The 21,834-nt window shown below is 49.7% G+C and overlaps 1 protein-coding gene and 1 long non-coding RNA gene across 12 annotated transcripts in view; one reads left to right on the forward strand and one right to left on the reverse strand.

Annotated features, from left to right (window-relative positions):
* The window catches only part of FRAS1 (Fraser extracellular matrix complex subunit 1), a 149,685-nt gene that overhangs the window by 119,830 nt on the left and 8,021 nt on the right, over positions 1-21,834 (forward strand). For 2 of the 4 annotated variants that reach the window (XM_072037124.1, XM_038178034.2), the window contains exons 38-65: positions 170-318; positions 734-896; positions 1,673-1,808; positions 2,034-2,224; positions 2,641-2,794; positions 3,165-3,428; positions 4,189-4,377; positions 4,700-4,819; positions 5,244-5,423; positions 5,926-6,050; positions 6,724-6,864; positions 7,485-7,712; positions 8,007-8,120; positions 9,388-9,538; positions 10,445-10,604; positions 11,126-11,288; positions 12,557-12,803; positions 13,397-13,741; positions 14,039-14,199; positions 14,586-14,733; positions 15,617-15,822; positions 16,284-16,440; positions 16,628-16,828; positions 17,557-17,744; positions 17,930-18,205; positions 19,188-19,420; positions 19,758-19,918; positions 20,323-20,537. In XM_072037124.1, coding sequence (XP_071893225.1) covers positions 170-318; positions 734-896; positions 1,673-1,808; positions 2,034-2,224; positions 2,641-2,794; positions 3,165-3,428; positions 4,189-4,377; positions 4,700-4,819; positions 5,244-5,423; positions 5,926-6,050; positions 6,724-6,864; positions 7,485-7,712; positions 8,007-8,120; positions 9,388-9,538; positions 10,445-10,604; positions 11,126-11,288; positions 12,557-12,803; positions 13,397-13,741; positions 14,039-14,199; positions 14,586-14,733; positions 15,617-15,822; positions 16,284-16,440; positions 16,628-16,828; positions 17,557-17,744; positions 17,930-18,205; positions 19,188-19,420; positions 19,758-19,918; positions 20,323-20,537 — 5,166 coding nt within the window. The other 2 variants (XM_072037125.1, XM_072037126.1) reach the window with 2 other exon arrangements.
* The window catches only part of LOC119716735 (uncharacterized), a 48,270-nt gene that overhangs the window by 12,483 nt on the left and 13,953 nt on the right, over positions 1-21,834 (reverse strand). For 6 of the 8 annotated variants that reach the window (XR_011808933.1, XR_011808935.1, XR_011808937.1 and 3 more), the window contains one exon: positions 11,609-12,788. This is a non-coding gene — a long non-coding RNA (uncharacterized lncRNA). Of the gene's footprint in view, positions 1-9,206; positions 21,808-21,834 lie in introns of those variants that run through there. The other 2 variants (XR_011808932.1, XR_011808934.1) reach the window with 2 other exon arrangements.

Raw genomic sequence — 21,834 nt, forward strand, 5'->3', positions numbered from 1 at the left:
AAGGGTCCAGTCCACTAGGAGGGTAATTTGAAAATAAAAATATCGGGCTTATCTCTGGGAAACTGCTTGATATATTTTCCTAAAAACCATTTTCTTTCTGTTTTTAGTGGAGGGAAACAAAAGCTAATCCAGTTCTGTGTTGGCTTTGTTATTTTTCCTTCATCTTTAGGACAGCAATTCTCCTGACTCAGCGATAAGAATCCAGTTAATATCTCTGCCCACATATGGCACCCTCTTACGGACGTCTGGCTCTCATGATGAAGAGCTGTCTAAGGTTTATAATTTCACCATGGAAGACATCAACAACCAGAGGATCAGGTATCAAATAGCTATTGTCCTTCAAGCCACGCCAGTTAAAAGCTCAATGGGCTTTTCACAGGGAGCTCAGGGCTGTGTTATGCTTGTAAAATATATCAAAGATTTTTCTTCTTGGCTATTGTGTCCTGTGAGACTCCAAATGAGAGCTTTTTGTGTACAGAGTTAGGTATTTATGTGTGTCTGAAATGCCAGTAGTTGGTGTGCCTTTAAATTAGGGATTTTTTTTGTCTCAATGTCATGGAGATAATTAGGGTAGGCAACGTGAAAAATGGTGGTTTCAAAGTGCTCAGGGAATGAGTGAAGTTGGGAACTGGATTACCACCTCTTCTTGAATTCGTCTCTAAAGGCAGGGAGGAGATGTTTTTACCTGGCTGTCAGCGAGACTCCCTGACACAGCTTGTGCTTTGGCTTCCAGTTACTCCACCGTATTTGAGACCAGCAATCAGCCAGTTACCGACACCTTCCACTTCGCTGTTTTTGATGCTGACAATAACCGGCTCGACAGGCAGATGTTTACCATCACTATCACCTCAGCCCAGACGGTGCCGTCGCTCATTGCCTTCGCTGACCATATCACTGTAAGTGGCCACCCAGGGGACTGGGAACAGTGACAAGAGCGTCTTCCGTGGGGGGAATTGAACGGTTCTCCTGGACTGAAGGCAAATCACTGTAGAAACATGGTGTTACACACACAGTCCTTTGAGTGCTAAGAGTCAATAAATTACCTGGAGGCCGGAGGGGACTGACAGTACTGCTGCGTCCCCGCACCTCACCTGCTCACATCGGTTCTAGTCAGGAGCTAGCTTCTCCCTGGGGTGTCCCATTGATGTCAGTGGAACAAGTCTGACTTCCTCCTGTTTAAAATTTGGCCCCTTCTTTCACCAGCTTGTATTTAAAAGATGAGCAGAAGATGAGTCTGAAAGCATCTGGTGCTTTGGGCTGATGCAAAACATTTCAGACTCCTTATCAGTGCCTTTTGAAGTCATTTCCCTCTTTTTTCAGCTTTGCATTCAACCTCCCTTGCCTTCAAAAGGTTCCCCTCAACAAGAAAAGCAGATTTTGCCTTCCAAGAGGTCAGCGTGACTCTGCCAGTTCTCTTCTTCCCCTGATAAAGCACTCACAGGCTCCTCTTTAGGGCCAGGCAGGCTTTGTTCTTCGCATCCCACCTTGCCTCCCAGCAGATTTCATACTTAACAGATTTGGGGGAGGGTGGCACAAGACTTCAGAGAAACGAGAGCACTGTGAGGACCAGGGAAGCCTCCTCCATGGAGTGATGCTGCAGGCTTGTTCAGTAACGCTTCGTGTGCTGCTGTGCGCAGTGGCCTTAGTTCTGTTGTATCTTTTTGTTTTCCAGGTGGATGAGGGAGGCAGGGTCCCGCTGCTGGCTCATCACCACTTAGCTGCTGATTATGATACTGCTGCCAAGGAGGACCTGAGGGTCACGGTTATCACTCTGCCCATGTATGGCTACATTGAAAACACCAAGACAGGTAAACGGGGGCACTGAGGACTGCAGCTTTCCTAATGTCTGCTCTAATGCAGCAGGTGGACCTACTGCTGCTACAAAGGTCACAAGATGAGTGGAAACTCATGTTATAGGAGTGAACATCCTTCTGCATCCTTCAGTGTGCCACTCCTCTCTTAATGCTGCTGCTTTTATTTTCAGTTTGTCAGTGAGCTGAACGTCCTTTCACCAGAGGCATTCTGTTGTGCAGGTGAGAGTTTTGGGCCGCAGGGCGCTGTGACCACAGACGCCTCCTTTTCCATTCAAGACGTCCTAGAGAGCAGCATTTACTACTTCCAGAGCGTCCATGAGAGCATCGAGCCGACAAGTGATGTTTTCAGCTTCTACGTGAGCGATGGCTTCAGCCAGTCTGAAGTGCACAGCATGAACATCACCATCCAGGTGTGTCCGTGCTCTCTGGCCGTCAGAGCCCTCTCTGACACAGACACTTGGCTCTTAAAGTGCAGCTCCCTCGAACCGCGAGCTTTCCTCACACCTTTGTAATGCACGGGAAGTGGATTTAAGAGTTTCCTTCCTCCTATCTGTTTCCTTCCCCTAGTACAGGGCCATAATTCCCCTGTCACACCACGGAGTAGTTGTGCATTGCAGCCTCTTCCCCAGAGCTTATTTCTTGGCTTCCTTCTCCCTCTTAGAAGCCTCCACAGTGCTGGAGAGATATGGAAAGACCTATGCAGTTCACACATTGGTACCAGCAGCAGTACTGTCATTTGGGAGCTTGTATTTCGTTCAGGTAGGCAGCAATCATTTCCCCTTGGCCATTTCCCTTTTCTGACTGTGTCCCCTTGGGATCTGTGCAGCGGCAGAACGACGAGCCCCCAAAGATGGTGCTGGAGCCTGTCAGGGTGCACGAGAGCTCGGGTGTGGTTGTTACCAACGCCTCCCTCAACCTGCAGGACTTGGACACCCAGAACAGTGAGCTTGTCATCGTGGTTACCAAAAGTCCTGACCATGGTAAGTCCTGACAACAATGGGGTTGGAGCAGGGACGTGTCTGTGCATCTGTGTGTGTGTCTAATACCCCTGATGTGAGACAGAAGCCTGGCATGTTTGTATAAGGCACATTTAGTCGGTGTTTGGAGCAGCAATTGTGCTTCAGAGCAGACCTATTCTTTGAGGGTTTTTCCTATTTGAGAAGGAAAAGGGGGACTGCACCCATTTCCTTGGGAAGTTCCCTTTTGTGTTACCCTGTTCGCTAAACTAGCGGGGGCTGTGTGCCATTTTTCAGATCTCATGTATTGTAGTCAAGTTCTTAGCAGTTTCCTCAGTTCTTCCAGCAAGGCCACATCCACTTCCATGATTTTCGTGCACCTCTCATTTGTCAGGTCATCTTCGCAGGAGGGAGACTGCCGCAGAGCCCCCGGAGCACGGACGTGTGCTGCCTCTGGGCTCATCCTTCACCTACCAGGACATTCTGGATGAGCTGATCGTTTATACTCAGAGCGGTGCGGCAGCGCAGACAGATGAGTTTGGCTTCTCCATCACGGATGGCCTCTACACGCAGACGGGGAGGCTGCAGTTCTCCATGGAGCTGCCAAAGCAGCAGCTACCCACGCTGGCTGTCAACAGGGGCCTGCAGCTCCCTGCTGGTATGGGGAGGGGGGAGAATGGTATCACTTATTTAGGCAGCCCCTTGGAAGACACTTGTCATCTCCCACGGAGTGTAATTTCAAGGTGGAAGTGTGTGCTTTTACCTCTGATTCAACTGGGAAGGTATTTTAAAAATGATCTTCTCCTCATAGGATCAATGGTCTGTTGCAAGGGAAGTGGGCAGGGGAAAAATAATCACAGGCAGAGATATTTTCATGTTATTGTAGGAGGGGATGCTGTAGTTAAGCACTGCCTCCCCAAAACAGATGTACAGTCCGGGGCTTTCTGGCTGTTAGTTAGGAAGGGACACGTGTTAGAGCACCTAACCGCAGCCCTGACAGACAGCTGCTGTCCGAGCCTGCTCACCTCTCAGAAACTTGCCCTGCACTCAGCTTGATTTCACATTTCTGAAAATGTGGCAGCTCTAGGTAAGCTGTGATGGCTCTGTGCAGGGCTATTAAGAAGAAGTATGCGAGGTTGCAAACCACTCTGCCATGCCAGTAAAATGCCCACACAGTTTTTAGCCCTGCGCTCCCCAGAATGCTGATGGAGGCTCTGGACAAGCCAAGTCTTCATAGATGAGCCCTCTGCTTGTTTTACTTGTGGTGGAGTTCTCCTTTCCCCCATGGAATTGCAACTTCCTTGGTTGTGTAAAACAGGACCTCACCCGCTATTTATAGGCTATCTAGTCCAGTCTAGACAAGTCACTCGGCTGGGTTGGCTGGAGCTGTTTCTGAGCTTTTTCTTTCTCTGGCCCAGGCTCTGCAGCGCACCTCACAGCTCAGCACTTGAAAGCAGCAGCTCCTTATCCAGATGACACAATGATCAGATTTGTCATGAAGAAGGACCCCAGCGTGGGCCGTCTGCAGCTGACTAATACTGATAATCCAGTCCAGATCTCTGTCAAAGGACCTGTCAAAAGTTTCACCCAGGCTGATATAAATAAAGGTGAGGATGCCTGCCTTCAGATAATCATGGCAAGTAAAAAGTGGCCATATCTTTTTGAGAGGGGAAGGATGATTTGAAGCAGGGAAGGGAGAGGGAAAGAAGTAAGAAGATAAAGTTGTTATGATAGAGGAGAAACACGTCACTAAGGAAATGTTAAAAAATCTCTCTCAGCAGGAGAGAAAAAAATAAAGAGAAAAAGTAATGAAACCCAAGTCCAGGAGCTGCAAGTCTCTTGACTTACAGTGCCAGCCTGGTTCCAAACTAGGAATTAAATGAAGTTGCCTGTAATAAACCACCTCTTTCCTCCTGTCCCTCTCTCCAGGGCAAGTGGTATACAGTCACAAGAAGGGAGATCCTGGTGGAAATTTTGCCTTCACCTTTGATCTGATCGATGCAGATGGCAACAAACTGATGGACCAGGTTTTTTATATTCGTATTTTAGGTAAATTATAGTGCTGAAGTTATGTTATCATTGCTGCAAAGCTCAGGCCTTCATAGATTTCCATCCCACATGTACAGCAAGTTAAGATGTAATTCTTGAGATGCGGTATTTATTCTCTGTTAATTCCAAGGCCTTTGAAGCTTGGGGTATGTAAAGATTAGCTCTTTGGCTTCTGAAAAACTTGCTGAAAAGGACAGAAAAATTCCCCCATAATGTCTAGATTGTCTTAAGACATTTCTGCCCCCTCCATTGATCACAATACCCAGCATACTCATTAATTCCCAGTCTGGGAGGGTTCCCTTAGGGGAGGGCATTCGTGTGCCTGTTGTCTTTTGCTTGAGCACAAATACCCAGCGGGAATAACACCAAGGGAAGGAGAGGGACCACCTCCTAACTCAGTCTGCTTTGCATTTAACCCTTTCAGAGGACAGATTCCCCCCTTCCATCACTGCTAACAAAGGGCTGGTCTTGGATGAGAACTCAGCGAAGAAGATCACAACCCTGCAGCTCTCTGCCACCGACCAGGACAGCGAGCCAGCCCAGCTCCAGTACAGGCTCACCAAGCAGCCACAGCTGGGGCACCTGGAGCACGCGGCCTCCCCAGGTTAGCAGGAGGGCATTCTGCTTGGCTGGGTGCTCCTAGCAGCAAAGCTCCAGCAGGGCTTTTGAGCCACCCACCCTGGTAAAGAGTTACTTCTAATCCCCCTCTTGGCCACCATGTCTCTTGATCAATAAACTCTGGCCTCATCTCGCAGCTGGGCTTTGCAGAAAGGAAGGGGACTAACCAGTGAGTTGTTACAAAATGAAGCTACGTGGTGGTGTGATGGATATGCTAGATGATAAGTCTGGTAGTTCAGAAGGTTTTTGGTCAATCCTGTGAAACTCAGAAAAGAATTACATGCAAACGTGATCTGAATTTTGGAGTTGCCTTGAATGCCCCATTATCCACTAGCAGTATGAGCGTCGCACTCCTCCCTTCTGAGTTGGTCTAACTCTATACTGCCATGTCATATGCTCCTCTTATTTAGATTATATTCACCATGTCCAGCTCCCTGTATTTTTCCTCTTTCTGTAGCCCATTTTCCCCTACTGTTCTTTTTTTCCAGGGACAAGAATTAGTTCTTTCAGCCAGGCAGACTTGGCCTCTCGCAGCATCCAGTATGTCCACACAAGTGATGTTGAAAAGCATGCAGATGCCTTCACCTTTTCTGTGTCTGATGGGACAAACGAGGTAGGTCGCAGCACGTTTTTTCCCCTGAGTCAGAGCAGGCTATTGATTCCACAGGATATGCTGGGAATCAGTTTTCTTCGTGTGCTTTTGAGGGAGAGCTACATGTAGCAAAGGAAAGGAAAAAAAGCCGTATATCAGCTTGTAATTTGGAAGGTGGTTACCCTGTACTTCCCCTGCTGCCAGGGATGTTATGTACCACAGGGAAGGGGGAGCTACCTGAGGTGTAAGCTCATGAGACTGGTTTACCAAGATTTCAATGTCTGTTTTTTATCTGTTTACCAATTGGTCCTGGAGATCAGCTTTGATTCACTGCACTGATAAAGTGCCAGAAGTACCTTTAGACCCTTGAGAAATGTCTCCTTCCTGCCTTCTGAAAGGGAGAAGTCATGGCTACAAATAGAGAGATAACAACAAGGTAGAGTGAACAGTGGAGGTAGAAGTGCATTTCCATAAATGTGACAGAAAGAGGAAGAAGAAATTAGTGCAGAAGGATAGAAGAGCCATATTTACAGGATCTGAGCTTAGAGGCTGTTGTTGTTTCACTAAACAAGTCCAAAATGAAGTGACCTAAGCTTAGTGGATCACTGTGGTCTGCTTATAGTGTCACCATTTCAATGGAGTTGTGCTTTTGGTAGGCTGAATTCACTGAGAGAGGCTTATTCTCCTGCCGCAGGTGAGCCAGACGTTTGACATCACCATAAACCCCGTGGATGACTCCTTACCTGTAGTGCAGAGCCTGGGGATGAGAGTTCAGGAAGGTGTGAGAAAAACCATCACAGAGTTTGAGCTTAAAGCAACAGATGCTGACACAGAGGTAAGGCAGGACTCCCCTTTGCCTCCTCTCTCTCTTTTTCTGTTGCACATCTGGCCTATCAGAAAAATGGGCTTGTGTTCAAAGACAGAGATTATACTGAGTGTCATCCCCCTCTGCACATACCCTGTCTGATCACAGCTTCAAACAAACTGCTTGTGGGAGGCCTGGCTTGTATATAAATAGATGAACGAATGTTTGAGCAAAGCAAAGCCCTGGCTTGAGAAATACGTACTTCATCTGGGATGTCTCTGAGACACACAAACAACAAACCTGCATGAAAAATGGTTAGAAGTTGTCATCAGAGCAAACCTTTGCCCTGTCCCACCTTCCCTCTGAACGCTGTGGATTTGACCTGAGCTGAGGTCTTGATACTGCATTTATGCTTGGCACAGATGAAAATGGCATTTCCTCCTACTCCTCCTGGGTCTGGCTTTTTTGAGAGATGAGGACAGGCAGGGCTCATGGTGAATCAATTCAGTGTGCAGTGCTGCCTGCCAGACCCTGACTGGAAACATTGTGCTAGGAAGACTGGATACAAAGAGTCCTTCCCCAGGGCTGTAGGGACCTTCCTGACATGGTCCTGAAGTTGTAGCTTGTGCCACCCTGTCTCCTTGGTGCAGGCTGAGTCAATCACGTTCACGGTTGTGCACCCCCCTCGCCACGGCGTGATTGAGCGCAGCAGCAGTGGGCAGCGCTACCACCCCACCACCACCTTCACCATGGAGGACGTCTACCAGAGCCGCATCAGCTACAGTCACGACGGCAGCAACTCGCTGAAGGATCGCTTCGCTTTCACCGTGTCCGACGGGACCAACCCCTTCTTCGTTGTGGAAGACGGAGGGAAGAAGGTAAGCGGACAGAGAGGGAGGTGAGAGAGACCACCGAACCAGGTGGGTGAAGGCTGCCTCCTCTCAGAGGAGGGAGACTTGGCTGCTGTCACTCCACTGAAGATAGGGGCTCAGTATTCTTGGCTGTGTGATGCCACGTGCTTGGTCAGTGGTGTAATGGCAAACTTCATGCCTGCAAACTTGCCCCAGGACCTTGATCCTAACAGATCTGACGGGAGCAAGGTTGATAATACATGTATGGTGGCCAAGGCTCTGACTCCCAAAGTAACGTCCATCTCTCTGACCTTTTCTCAGGTTGTGACAGCCGCACCGCAGCGCTTCAAAGTGGACATTCTCCCTGTGGATGACGGGACACCCAGGGTTGTCACCAACCTGGGTTTGCAGTGGCTGGAGTACATGGATGGCAAGGTAACTGGTTGTCTGGGTTTGCATTAGATTGTTTCTCAGGCTGTTCCAGAAGTGGCTTCACAGGATGAATCTGGGTGATCCTTCAGCATTTTTAGTTCTGTGATAGACCGCAGGTGCCCCTTTGAGCTCATGGAGCATCTTGGAAAAGACAGAGGTGTGCAGGGATGCCTGCACTGCAGCTCAGCTAATCCAGGCAGTGTGGCTCCAGGGCACAAAATTGCTCCCTTCCCTTCCATCAGCAGGACCACTGTTCTGGCTCTTCTTGGCTCTTGAGTGAGCTCTCCAGCTCAGTACAGCTCCTGCCCACCTCGTGGGACAGCGGTGTCCTGCCCCTCGCCCTCCTTCACCAGGCAGTGCGTTTTCAGTTTTGCTGATGGGAGAAGCCTTGCTTATGTGCTGCAACAGCCACAGGAGAGATGTACGGCTCCCAAAGAAACATGGTACAGGCATTTCTTGCCATGATAGGCCTTTGTTTTGCTGAAGTCTAAACAAAACCCCAGGGAGTGATATCTCATGCTCATTTTTGAGGACCCAGCATTAACAGCAAAGAAGTACTTTGGTTCTTCCCCAGAAAAAGGATTTGGAAAGCACGGTATTAAGAAATTGTATTAAAAAGTAGCTACCTCAGCTCAAATTCCTGACTTTGGAAAAAGCACTCCTGCAGCCTCAGGCAGTTTAATTCTTTCTCTTGTTTTCTGCCACTTTTAAAGATGTTTTCTTTTTAGAGAGAAAGCAAAAATGGGGTGGAAATGAGGCACATCTGTGTGATGCCATTTGAAAGAGGATTAGTACAAGCTCACTAAAGCAGCATGAACTGTCGTGAGTGCAACCTTAAACTTCAGGCTGTTTGCAAAAAATTTTGGCAAAGCCAGGTCTCACCTGAGCATCAGCCCAATTCATGGAGTGGTTTCCAGGTGAAACTGAAAGGTTTGTCGTATCTTCTAGCCCCACCTAGGTAGGGCTCGGCACTGTGCTCTGAATTTGCTTTTCTTTTAGCCCCTCCCCTCCCCACCTTTTTTTAATTAAACCATATCTGAGACAGAATTTGAATCCTTCCTGTGCTGTCAAACATGATGTGGGACATACCTCGGGCTCCGCAGCCTCTGGGTGTTCACAGGGCCACTCTGTGCCATGTGCTCTTCAACAGCCCAGCTTCTCCGTCATGGGACTGTGACAGAGGGGTGGTTGGGTTTGAGGATGAATAATCAATCAGACTTGCACTGCTGGATCTCCAGAGTTTAACTCCCTCATTTTGGCTTTAATCCAGGCAACCAATCTGATCACCAAGAAGGAATTACTAACAACAGATCCCGACACAGAGGACAAACAGCTGATCTATGAGATAACGAACGGTCCCAGAAATGGTTATGTGGAGAACAAGCTGAAGCCAGGAACAGCGGTGACCACCTTTACTCAGGGTACGGAAGACGAGCTTTATTTTGTTGCTTTTTGCCTTCAGCTGCTTCAGGTTGTCAAGGTAGCCTGTGTGAGGGGGAAAAAATGGTGGGAGGAGCAAAGACAAGGGGCAAAATCTTATCCAGAACTTCCCTGATTTCAGGGGAGTCTTATACTGCCCAGTCAGGAGAGTGTTGCTCTTTGGGAATCTCAAAGGTGCGTCCCAAAGTAAGAAGTGAACTTTGCTGTTGATTGCAGAAAGCCTGTAGGGTTTTTTTTGATGCCGACCTGTGTCCTGTTGTGTGCCCTGTTTCTCCAGACTTGTTAGAGCTAGAGATTTGGCTTGGGACAATACAGAGCAGTGCAGATTTTGCACGTGGATCTAATAATCCTAAGGTCTGGGAGATGTTTCTCCAGTACTGCAGAGTAATCAGCATGTAGAAACTTCAATCCTCCAGGACCATGGGGCCCTCTGTTAGCAACACGAGGTGAGGCAGTAACTCTGCTTCCTGCGCCCCTCTGCTCTTTCTGCTTGCTGCCTCCAGAGTGCCCCAGGACAGCTGAGAGTGAGGCGGCAGCACGGCCTTCAGCATTTCTGCTGCTGCAGCATGCAGAACCTCGCACTGCACTATTAGGTCCTGTACAAATGCAGTCAGCAGTTCTGCCTGTCCCTTCTCATCAGGCCTTGCCAGCCAAGCCTGGCATCCCATGTGCTCAGAAAAAAATGGAAAAGACCGAAGTTATTTGAATCTCAGCAGTGAGAAGGAGCCCTGCTAGGACGTGCCACCTGATAGAACAGAGCTGAAATGCTCATCAGAGCTGCACAGCCCTGATCCCTGTGGCTGTGCAGATATGTGTGTCTGCACTGCTCGCCTGTAAAAGTACTGCTGACCTTCTGTACTAGCTCACTGGGTGTCTCCTCCCGGCAGAGGATGTGAACCAGGGCCTCATTCGGTATGTGATGCACGAGGAGAAGGTTCAGGAAACCATGGACAGCTTTCAGTTCCTAGTGAAGGACAGCAAACCCAACGTGGTCGGTGGCAATGTCTTCCACATCCAGTGGTCCCTCCTCAGCTTCACCTCCACCAGGTAAATGGCGTGGGGCTTACAGCACTCCTCTGACAGATGGGGTCTGGTCCGGAGCGAGGCAGGCTGAGCCCTCTCGTGTGTGAGGGACCTACAACTTAGAAATGAAATTCTGCGGCAATTGCCATCGTTTGTGCCTGTGTTTCCCTGGCACCCCCTCAGGACTGAAGTCTTAGCTCAGCAGCACACCCAGCAGTCACGCTGCTGATTTCTGCCTGTGCCAGGGAGCCAACAGCAGCAGGAGTTGGGAACTCGTTTGTGCGAGTGAGGAGGGCTGCCTGCCGGGTTACCTGTGGAGCAGGGTTGTGAATAGCTGACGCCTGCCTGAGCCCCTGGTTATTCACACACCTCAGATTTTCCACGGGGGCAGCAGCCAGCATGAGTCTATTGGTGCCCATATAAACACACGGGGTTTGCTGCCCAGCCCAAAGGTCCTGATCCCCATGTTCCCTGTAGGACTCCAGCGCCTTTGGCTTGCGGGCTAAGTGATGCCAGTTACTTGTCTCTGCTTGCTGCGCTTCCAGCTACAACGTCAGCGAGAGCGCGGGCTCCGTGAGCGTCGCCGTGCGGCGGGTCGGGAACCTCAACCAGTACGCCATCGTCCTGTGCCGCACCGAGCAGGGAACGGCCACCGCCAGCTCCGGGTCGCAGCCTGGAGGGCAGGACTACGTGGAGTACGCGGGGCAGGTAGGCTGGGGGCACCGCGGGACGGAAGGTTACGTTTTCACCTGGGATGCCTGGGCGCTGCTGTCGTGTTCTTCTGCCCTGGCAGCTCCCTCGTGTTGAGCAGTTGTTGCATCCTGAGAAAGGTGGGGAGGCAGGGCTCAGCACCTCCGAGCCAGAGCATGCTGCAGAGTGAACGGCCTCTGTGCTTCTTAGAAGGCTGAGAAGTGATGCAGCCAAGAGAACTAAATTGCTAGGCTGCATGTAAACGTAGTGACGTCTACAATAAAAAGCGTCTGAGCTGGAATTTTTAAGCCCACAAGAGGAAGGGTGCTCTTAGGCAGTAACTTACTCTCGTTTTGCCTTTATTTGAAGATTTGACTGCACAGTAGTTGCACAAGTAATTGTTAGGATTTTTCCCTGGCCCTGGCCATTTTTTCCTTCAGACTCCTTAGCATAGAGACACCAGCAGTTCCTAAAGAATTTCACTGTCTCCCCAGCACTGTGCATGGGATCCGGGTACCTCCATCCTTCCATTTCTTTCCTTCTCTCTGCAGTTGAGGACTGCGTTAATCATCCTCAACAAAGCACTGGGAATTCACAGTGACATCGTTTTCCCCAAAGGCTCTTTTGACACTTTTCCAGAAAGCTCACTTTTAATGGTGATCACCCCTTTTTCTGCCTTGTCCTGTACTGTGTTAACCCCTGATTTTTGTAACTGTTGCTGATATAAGTATTGACATGACTTTGAGCATATTTTATCTTCTTTGAGCAATATTTCTTTTAATTTAAGTAGGTTCTGTGATCCTATGACCTTGAGCAAAGTTCAGTGTTCATACACAAGAGCCAGCAATGCTGTTGCCTGGTAAAGTGTATGATGCCAGTGATATTAGTCTCAGTAAAGCTGATAAAAACAGAGGAGACTATTTCCTTTCTAAAAAAGATGTGTTTTATTTGCCTTCAGACGAGGGTCCCTTTTTCCATCAGGATTTCATGTTGGCAGATATGTTTTGCAGCAGTGTTGTGACAGATTACAAGCTTCGCAGGCTTGCCTGGATAGGAATGTCACTCACAACCATGCGAAAGCCTAAAACATGACTGAGACCAGAAGGGTGGGGGCCTGCACGCTGCATTTGCTGCTGCCTTTGGCCTCTGCTAGCCATTTGTCCTTGGTTAAGGTCGGTGTACGGAGCTGCCTACGCACAGGGTGTGACTGAGGCCAGGGTGGTGCGGGAAGGAGAGAAAGTTTCAGACCCCAGTCCAGAGGGAGCAGCCCGCTTTCTGCCTTGCAGGTGCAGTTTGAGGAGCGGGAGGACACCAAGGCCTGCACCATCGTTGTTAACGATGACGAGGTCTTTGAGAGCGCGGAGAGCTTCACTGTGGAGCTCAGCATGCCAGCCTACGCGCTGCTGGGGAGCATCACCCGGGCCACGGTCACCATCACTGACGCAGAGGATGAGCCCACCCTGCAGTTCGACAGGAAGACGTACCACGTCAGCGAGAGCGCCGGCGTTCTCTCTGCTCCTGTTGAAAGAAAAGGTGGGTTGAGTCTGAACCCGCCCTGCCACGGGGCTGGATGAGGAGCCAGCAGTAGCACATTATACCCTTGCCAAGCTCAGGCAAGTGACAGTTTCCTGTCAGCAAGCAAACAGTGCCCCCCGCAAAAAAAAACAAGTGGTGTTCTCTGGGGGATTGTTTGTTCATTATTTTGGGGACAATTCTTTGATTTTTCAGAAGTAGTTTTGTGGTACAATTGAGATGACAAGAAACAAGGGCAGGTGGCTTAATTTTTTTTTTCTTCCTCAGCTCTGCCATTAAGATTCACCAAACACATTAAAACTTCTTGTCTTTGGATCTGTTTCTCCTCCCAGCATGAGCCTGTATTTATTTGCTGCTTCTCTGTGATCGAGATACTGTATTTTGTGAGGACCCCATCACTGTGCCAGATATTCTTTCAAGTTAGAAGTTAGACCAAAGCCAAGTTTGGTGGAAGTTTAGGAGTAGGGATGGTTTCTCCCCAGCTTCTCTAGTGAGTGCTGCGTTATTGTCTAAGTGAATGGTGTATAACATCCTTCACCAAATGGAGTAATAAGACTTCCATAAAGCCATGTTTTTTTCCTGTTGCATCTTAGGGGATACGGGCAGCACCGTGTCTGCTGTCTGCTACACCGTCCCCAAATCCGCCAAGGGAAGCAGCCCGTATATGCTGGAATCCGGCTCCGACTTCAAGTCCAGGGGGATGACGGATGAGAGCCGCATAGTTTTTGGACCAGGCGTTAGCGTGTCGACATGCGATGTCACGCTGATCGATGACAGCGAATACGAAGAGGAGGAGGAGTTTGAGATTGTGCTGGCCGATGCTTCGGACAACGCGCGCATTGGCAGCCGGGCTTCAGCCAGCGTCTTCATCGCGGGTCCCAACGATGCCTCCACGGTGTCCCTGGGGAACGCTACCTTTGCTGTCAGTGAGGCTGCAGGTGAGGAGTGGCAGTGGCTCCCCCGGGGCTGCTCTGCATCGCGTGGGTGCTTACTGTGGAAGCGTGCTTCTAACGGGTTGAAGCATTAGAAAGGCTGGGTTAGGGCACAGCAGCAGAAACAGGGGAGATCTGCAGAGAGTTTATAATCTTTCCTCTGTCCCTGAGGGGGAGGCTGGGGGTTGTTCTCCTCAACAGCCTGTGCTCAGTGAGGTGCAGCAATGAAGGTTGAGAAGTGGTTTTGTGATATGTGCCTGCTTTCTAATCTTGGTTCTCGTTTGTGTGCAATGGGTGATGCAGGAAACATTGAAATTCCAGTCCTCCGGCAGGGACCCGATCTCTCAACCCCCGTCTCGGTGTGGTGTGCCACTCGGACGTCAGACCCTCCATCTGCCAGCCCGGGAATCGATTATATCCCCAGCTCCAGAAAAATAGAATTTAGGCCAGGCAAGACAGAAGAGGTGAGGACCCACTTTGTCTCCTGCTGAGTCTGCCCATCTGAGGACATTTCTTGCTCATATATGTGCACGCTCCGTATTTGCCATTTGAGTATTTTGAAAATCCTCCCAGGGCCACTTGAGAATTGTTAATGAATCTGCTAGGCACACATTTGCATCAGATCAGTGCTCCAGCCAGAGAAGATTCAGTCAGGCCATCTCTCCTGAGATGAAGGTTGTTGCCTTTTCTGTGAAACGATATGCTGGACTTACCTACAACATTGCTGCCATCGATTAGTGAACTTAGAACAGACCTGACATAATGACTTTACATAAGAAACCCAGAAGTGACTGCCAGGAAGGATGACAGCTTTCTGTCTTTAAAAGAGGGTCTTCTGTTTTCCTCCTAGTTCTGCACTCTGACAATCCTGGACGATGCTCAGTACCCCGTGATAGAAGGGCTGGAGACATTTGTTGTTTATCTCAGCTCACCCCACGGAGCAGAGCTAACAAAACCTTTCCAAGCGATCGTAGCCATTAATGACATCTTCCAGGATGGTAAGTTATCCACGGCGGCTCTGCCTAGTCCGTGCTAGCCTCTTCCTTAACACTTGCACACAGGAGGAGGCTCGTCCAGGTGAGGTTATTCCTAGGCTGGATTTAGTCTGTTTTCCTGTGTTTCTCCCATTGCATTGGCTGCCCTGTTTCTGTCCATGCATCACAGTCCACAAGACCCTGGAGTCTTTGGAAGTGCAGAATGAACTCTCCTGTAGTGTTCACTCCCCTCTAGCCATTCTTGGCCTCCTCTGCTCAGAGCTCAGTCCCCGTTCATGATTTTCGTGGGCTGAACTCCTCTTACTACGTGAGATTGTTTCACCTCATGTTGCCTTCCTGTTGTGTTTTAACCTCTCTCATGTTTGCTTGCTTAAGGAACGCACACACTGTGTAACCTTAACTTTGAAGTAGTCCTCTTTGCAGCTAGTAATTTCTTCCATGTCTGTCCACAAACAGTAGGATAATGCTTTGAGACCTAGCCCATACTTCGGTAGAGTCCTCACACAGTCCCTGCTTGCCAGGCCACACAAACACACGTTCCCTGCACCACCAGCCCTTCAGCACATTGGAACAGCACCAAAATGTCAGGGAAGGAACAAGTTTCAGCAGCCATTGAAAGTAGGTGACTAAGAGGTGATGAAGAGAGAGAGCTTCCTTCTGAAGGGCTGCAGGGTCTGCCAGTCCTGTACTCTTTGGAGGGCTGATAGCAGTCACAGTCACTGGTTTATCTGAAACAAAATCCTCTCCTGAGGCACAGCAAAGCTGCCGCTTCATTCTCTGGCTGTCAGACTCCATGCAGCAGTTCTCCAAGGTTGTATGTGCTTTGATCAGCTCTTCTCACTCTGCAAATTCAATGCTGCCTGACACCCTTCATTGCCTTCTGCAGTGCCAAGCATGCAGTTCACCAAGGATGCGTTCACGGTGAAGGAGAAGGAGGGAACTCTGCACATCCCCATCTTCCGCACTGGCGACCTGAGCTATGAGTCCTCCGTCAGGTGCTACACCCAGAGCCAGACCGCAGAGGTCATGGAGGACTTTGCAGAGAGGAGAAATGCAGAGGAGTCCCGCATCACTTTCTTGAAAGGGGAGAAGGTGAGCAGTGAACCTGGCTTATAGGGAGAGCGAAGTACTGGTGGGAGAGGTTCAGATCTCCTGCCTGACTCTGCATTGTCAGGGGAGCTTACAGAGGCTGTCAGAGCTGGGTTCGTAGATGCGCAAGGTCACAAATCCTTCTGGTCCTGGAAATAGGACGTGACTGTGGAGGTCTTTGTTTCATGATAAAACTGGTTAAAACGTAAAATGCCAATCCTCTGTGTCAGAAGGACTCAGGGTCGGTGTAGCAGAGAGCTATGGGCTTGTGGAAGCTGATGTCTTCACTGCTGTCTTTCATTGTGTAACTGTGTGATTTGACCACACTGAAGTAGCCCTAACAACAGAAGGGTTCTTCTTCCAGGACAGGCAGTACTCAGACAAACAACCCTAGACAGGGAGGAAACAAGGTAGCTTCAGGGAATTTATCAGTGTCTGCTCTTCTCTCATTTGCTTGGCTCCAGGTGAAGAACTGCAGTGTTTACATCAGTGATGACTCTGCCTTTGAACCAGAGGAGCAGTTCCAGGTCTACCTTGGTAGCCCGCTTGGAAACCATTGGAGTGGAGCTAGGATTGGGAAGATGGACGTGGCAACCATAACCGTCACCAACGACGAAGATGGTAAGCGAGGAAGCTCAATGAGGATGGAGCTTTTCTCCCCTGCTTGCGAGCCCCTTGCTCTACAGACGTGTAGATACAGTCTAAAAGGAGCTGGGCTTGGCTCACCCCGCTTGCTGAACGCTGTTCATGTGCAAGCCATCAGCTGGTGTGCAAACCTGGGGCTCTTTCATCACCGCTGTCTCTCTAGCACCCACCATTGAGTTTGAAGAAGCTGCCTACCAAGTGCGGGAGCCGCCGGGCCCGGAGGGCGTTGCTGTTCTAAATATCAAGGTGGTCCGCAGAGGGGATCAGAACAGGACCTCGAAAGTCCGCTGCAGCACCCGGGATGGCTCAGCTCAGGCCGGAGTGGATTACTACCCCAAGAGCCGAGTGCTCAAATTCAGCCCAGGTAAAGGGTCCCAGGAGGGGAGAGAGTTATTTTGTTTGTGGTATTTCCTCCATTTTTTGTTGTTGTTTTGTTTTAGTAATGTATTTCAAATGTACTACACGAGGCCTTACCACGTGGTATTTTTTGAAGTGTGACTTTCCCTTGGGCTGTAGCCGCACGCTCTGCTACAGCTATAACTGTGAGGCAAAGAGGCTGAACAGCTAGGTGAAGAAGGGTGCCCAGATCAGAGCAAGAAGCCCTGGTATTTGGTAGGTGTTGGAAAGGCAGTTCTCAGAGATTCAGCAGAGATCTTTCAGGATCCTGTAAGAGTGTAGACCGTGTTGCTGAGGCCAAGAAGCTGTCACAAAACATTTCTGCCTGCTGGTGAGAGACAGGATTGTTGCTCACAGCAGAGGTGGGATATACTTCGGATCATAGATTTTTACTACAGACAGCTAATATAAGACAGGCATTATTAATCCCCAGATGGCATCTGCTAGTAAATCTATCACCTGATCAATCAGATCCGTTGTCATAGTCAGAGTTTTATGTATAGACTTGTGTGTGGAAAGGGCTGAATTATTAGCAGCAATGAGTGGAAATAAAATTTATAATGTGTATTTTATCATAATGTTTCAGTGGTTGTGGCATAGACCAGCTGTGCATTTTTTTAATGAGAACTTCAGAGCAATTTCCAGTGATGAATCGAGTTCGAGTTCTCTCTGTTTCTCTTGCATTTCCTCTCACAGGTGTGGACCACATCATATTTAAGGTGGAGATCATGTCCAATGAAGACCGAGAATGGCATGAGTCCTTTTCGCTAGTGCTGGGTCCAGATGACCCAGTGGAAGCTGTTCTTGGAGACACCAGCACTGCCACGGTGACTATTCTGGATCAAGAGGCGTCGGGGAGCCTGATCCTACCAGCACCTCCAGTGGTAAGCTGCCCGTTGCAGTGGATATGGTTTAGTGCCCTTTGAGTACAGACTGAAAACTCCTCTGGGTTTCTAAAGTAAAACTAAGAGCTGCAATCATGTGGCAGGCTTAGAGCATGTGGGAAAGATTGTGTTTCCTGCTCCTCCCCTCAGCACCGAGCGAGTGCTGCTGTCTTGCTTCTATCCAGGTCGTCACCCTGGCTGATTATGACCGTGTGGAAGAGGCGACCAAGGATGGTGCCAAGAAATCCCCTTCCCCGGGCTACCCGCTCATCTGTGTCACTCCCTGTGACCCTCACTTCCCCAAGTACGCCGTCATGAAGGAGCGCTGCAGTGAGGCTGGCATCAACCAGTCGTCCATACAGTTCAGCTGGGAAGTAGCAACCCCCACGGATGGGAACGGGGCCAGGTCACCCTTTGAAACAATCACCGACAACACGCCGTTCACCAGCGTCAACCATAAGGTGCGTGGCTGGGTGTTGGCATGGAAGGGCTTGCAGAAGCACGTGGCAAAAGTCAGTAGAGGGCTTGGGGCAGCTGTGTCGGCTGTGCGTTGTGTGATCACTCATATGGGAAATTTGGCACTGAAAAAAAGTGGCTGTGCCTGAAGGGGAGCCCAACAGGCTGCCGTGAGCTGTGGTGCCAGCTTTTGGCGGTGCCGTTGGCTGCTTCCTTTCCATCCTGTTCAGGTTGCAGGAGGGGCTGAGCTCGATTTAGGCGCCACTGTTCCTTCAGGCAGTCGTTTGCTGCTTTGCTCCATGTGTGGCCTGGGCCCTGTCTGTCCCTGGATGTTCACGTCCTGCCCCACAATCAGAACTGCTATTTTCCTCTAGGTGCTCCCAGCTGTGGTGTCTCAGCTCTTCTCAGGCATCCAGCTCTGTTTCTACACCATGCACACTCATGCAGGAGTCTGAGCCATGTCTAACGGATGGTGCACAATTTGGTTACACGGAGATTGAGACCTGAAGTCTCCTCAGATTTGGGAGTGAGCACAAGACATGGGGGCCTCTTTGGGGAAATTTATTTTCTTTTGGCTTCCGAAAACTTAGTGCTGTTTCACTGAGCCTGCTGAAAGCACTACTTCTGTCACTGTGGGAAGCAGCTGTGAGCACTCAGACACTTGAGTAAATCCCTGGTGGCAAGGGACAGATGGAGCTTGGCAGGTCATAAAGAGCTCGGGCTCCCTCTTCCCCTTCCATCAGTACGTGGGCAGACTTAAGTAGCTGTAAAGCACCCAACAGATTCGAGCATCTTTTTCAGCACGGGTGACAGTCGCACCTGCAACCTCTGGCCAGGCAGACACCAGCACTCACATGCTCCCATTTTGCACGTGCAGTTGTCTGCCTTGCCTCAAAACACCGGGACAATGTGATTTTGCCACGCTGAGAGCAGTAATGCTGGTGTGTTTGACCCACGTGCACCTTTCTCTCCCCTTGCTCCCTGCAGGTGCTGGACAGCATTTATTTCAGCCGGCGCTTCCACGTGCGCTGCGTGGCCAAGGCTGTGGACAAAGCCGGCCACGTGGGCACCCCCCTGAGGAGCAACGTGGTCACTATAGGGACGGACAGTGCCATCTGCCACACTCCCGTAGTCGCGGGGACAGCCCGAGGTTTCCAGGCCCAGTCGTTCATTGCCACTCTGAAGTACCTGGATGTCAAACACAAGGAGCATCCCAACAGGTGTGAACCCGGAGGAGGGGAGCGAGGAGACCCCACGTCCCTTTGCACACCCCCTGAACAGCGCAGGGGACTGAGGGAAGCGCTCCCACTCTCTTCCTTGCGCCCTGCCCTGCCACAGGGGTGTCCTTCCTCTAAGGAAATGGGAGTTGGTGGGACAGTGTGAGGGGCGGGTGTGTAGATGGGGGAATCTGGCTGTACCTAAATATGAGATGGCCAGTACAGGGCTTGCCCTGTCTGTGCTGCGCTGCTGCATGATGGGTAGTGCCTGAGGCTCCCGTGCCTGCCGGGCCGTCCTTTCTGCTGCCTCATCCAGGATGATGTTTGATGTTTGTTCCAGGATCCACATCTCGGTGCAGATCCCTCATCAGGACGGCATGCTGCCCCTCATCTCCACCCTGCCGCTGCACAATCTGCATTTCCTGCTCTCCGAGTCTATCTACAGACACCAGCACGTCTGCTCGAACCTGGTCACCATCAGAGACCTTAAAGGCATCTCCGGTAAGTTTTAAAGCCAGCTTTTGTTTTCTGAACTGGGGAGGAGGAGGAACCAGTAAAGAAACGCAGAGTAGGCTCTGTCTTCCTCTGAGCTCTCCTGACATGATGCAAATAATATTTCCTGTAGCAAATAATCTTCCTGTACTAACAGCAGTGAGCAGAGTTGCCCTGCTGAAGATGAGATGCAGTGCGTAGGAAATGGTTACATTACAGTGGGGTTAAACAGCATTGCTGTGAAGGCCTACACGTGTTCTGTTTGACCACGGGGGTCACAGAGAGGAGCCAGGAAGTCCCCAGCGTGTTAAAAGTCACCAGCATGACCTGAGACTGAAAATGGGACTTCAGTACATGGCCTCAAACTCTTCAAAATCTGGACTGATCAGTGTCCTGATGTCTCTTAATCCCAGAGGCAGGGTTCCTGGATGAAGTAACGTACGATAGCATCATTCTCGGCCCTGGCTATGACCGCCCTTACCAGTTCGACCCCACGGTGAGAGAGCCAAAGACAATCCAGCTCTACAAGCACCTCAACCTGAAGAGCTGCATTTGGACCTTCGATGCTTATTACGACATGACTGAATTAATTGATGTCTGCGGAGGCTCTGTGACAGCTGACTTCCAGGTGAGATGGCACATCCACAGCTCTTTCACGTCATCCAGATCTTTGTCCATTCTAAGGCAAAGCTCCATTGCGTGTTTGTGAACATTTACTGGGTATTTTTGCTGCTCTGCTCTGTACAACTGAAGCACATTTTCCCCCTTTTAGCAAGAGAAGAATAATGCTTTGTGAAATGCACTTAATTAATTTGTTTTGGTCGGGGCGACATGGGCTTTATTCTCAGAGAGCCTGTAAAATATTTTTTGTTAGCATCAGGGTATGTTAGAAATACAAAACGTTCACACCTGCGCTCTATTCTTTTACAACTTCGACCGTATCCTTAGCCAATATGAATGAGCAAAGAGCAGAGCAGAGGCCCAGCAGTTTGTACTCCTCAATGGGGTTTCAGTGGTCATAGGAGATTTAAGGTAATGTCTTAATTAACTAACTGACAGACCAAAAGACAGAAATGCTCTCTTGTAACAAACAGTGGCTTTTGCTACTAAGATGTGTCTCACTGCCCTCTCGTGGCTAGATTATACGTGTACATCTCTCTCAAGTGAGCATCTCATCTGCGTTAGATTCTTGTACTGAATTCCCAGTCAGAATGTTATGGCCAACATAATCTATTTTAATTCCTGCCGGTCTGAAATAGTTTGCTAACTTTCTCTTTATAGCTCCAATTATTTGCACAGATCCAGAGAAGCTCCTTGAACCAAGCAGCTGCATAATTTAGTATGTGGAGACTGGCACCAGCCCCTCTGGCATGTCTCTTCTTGAGCTGTCTCGGGGGCTTGCAGAGTGCAGCTGCACTCCACAGATAAATGCTGTATGCACAGCTGGAGAGCTGTGGCGTTCCAGGTGCTCCTAGGGGCGGTTCTGAGCAAGCAGAATCGCTTATTTTTAAAGGGGAAAAATTTTGAGCTAAAGTTGTGACCATAGCTCCTTTTGTCAGGTGTGTTAATGACAGGCCAGTGATAACCTTTTGGTGTATCAGCTTATTGAAAAGTGCAAATTGCTGCATTATGGTGAGTTTGGGATGCCCCAGGAGACTGCAGGCAGCTTCATTTATGTCCATTGCAGGTACTCAAATCCACACACTAAGGGGTCTAGAGTGATGCATACGCTCTTATCTGATCCTGGACTCAAACTTGAGCTTTCTTGCCTCTTTGGAGAAGCCCGGCGAGGGTTTCCACCATCACTTACTGAGCTTCAGGTTCACAGTGGGAGCAGAAAACCTCCTAGACTCCAGGGAGGAGAGGGCTGCTTTGAGCCCTTTCCAAAATTCTGCTCTCTGTTGGTCAGAGACATTACTTACTTG

Source organism: Anas platyrhynchos, chromosome 4 (genome assembly GCF_047663525.1).
Source record: "Anas platyrhynchos isolate ZD024472 breed Pekin duck chromosome 4, IASCAAS_PekinDuck_T2T, whole genome shotgun sequence".
In the NCBI taxonomy this organism is placed as follows: Eukaryota; Metazoa; Chordata; class Aves; order Anseriformes; family Anatidae; genus Anas; species Anas platyrhynchos.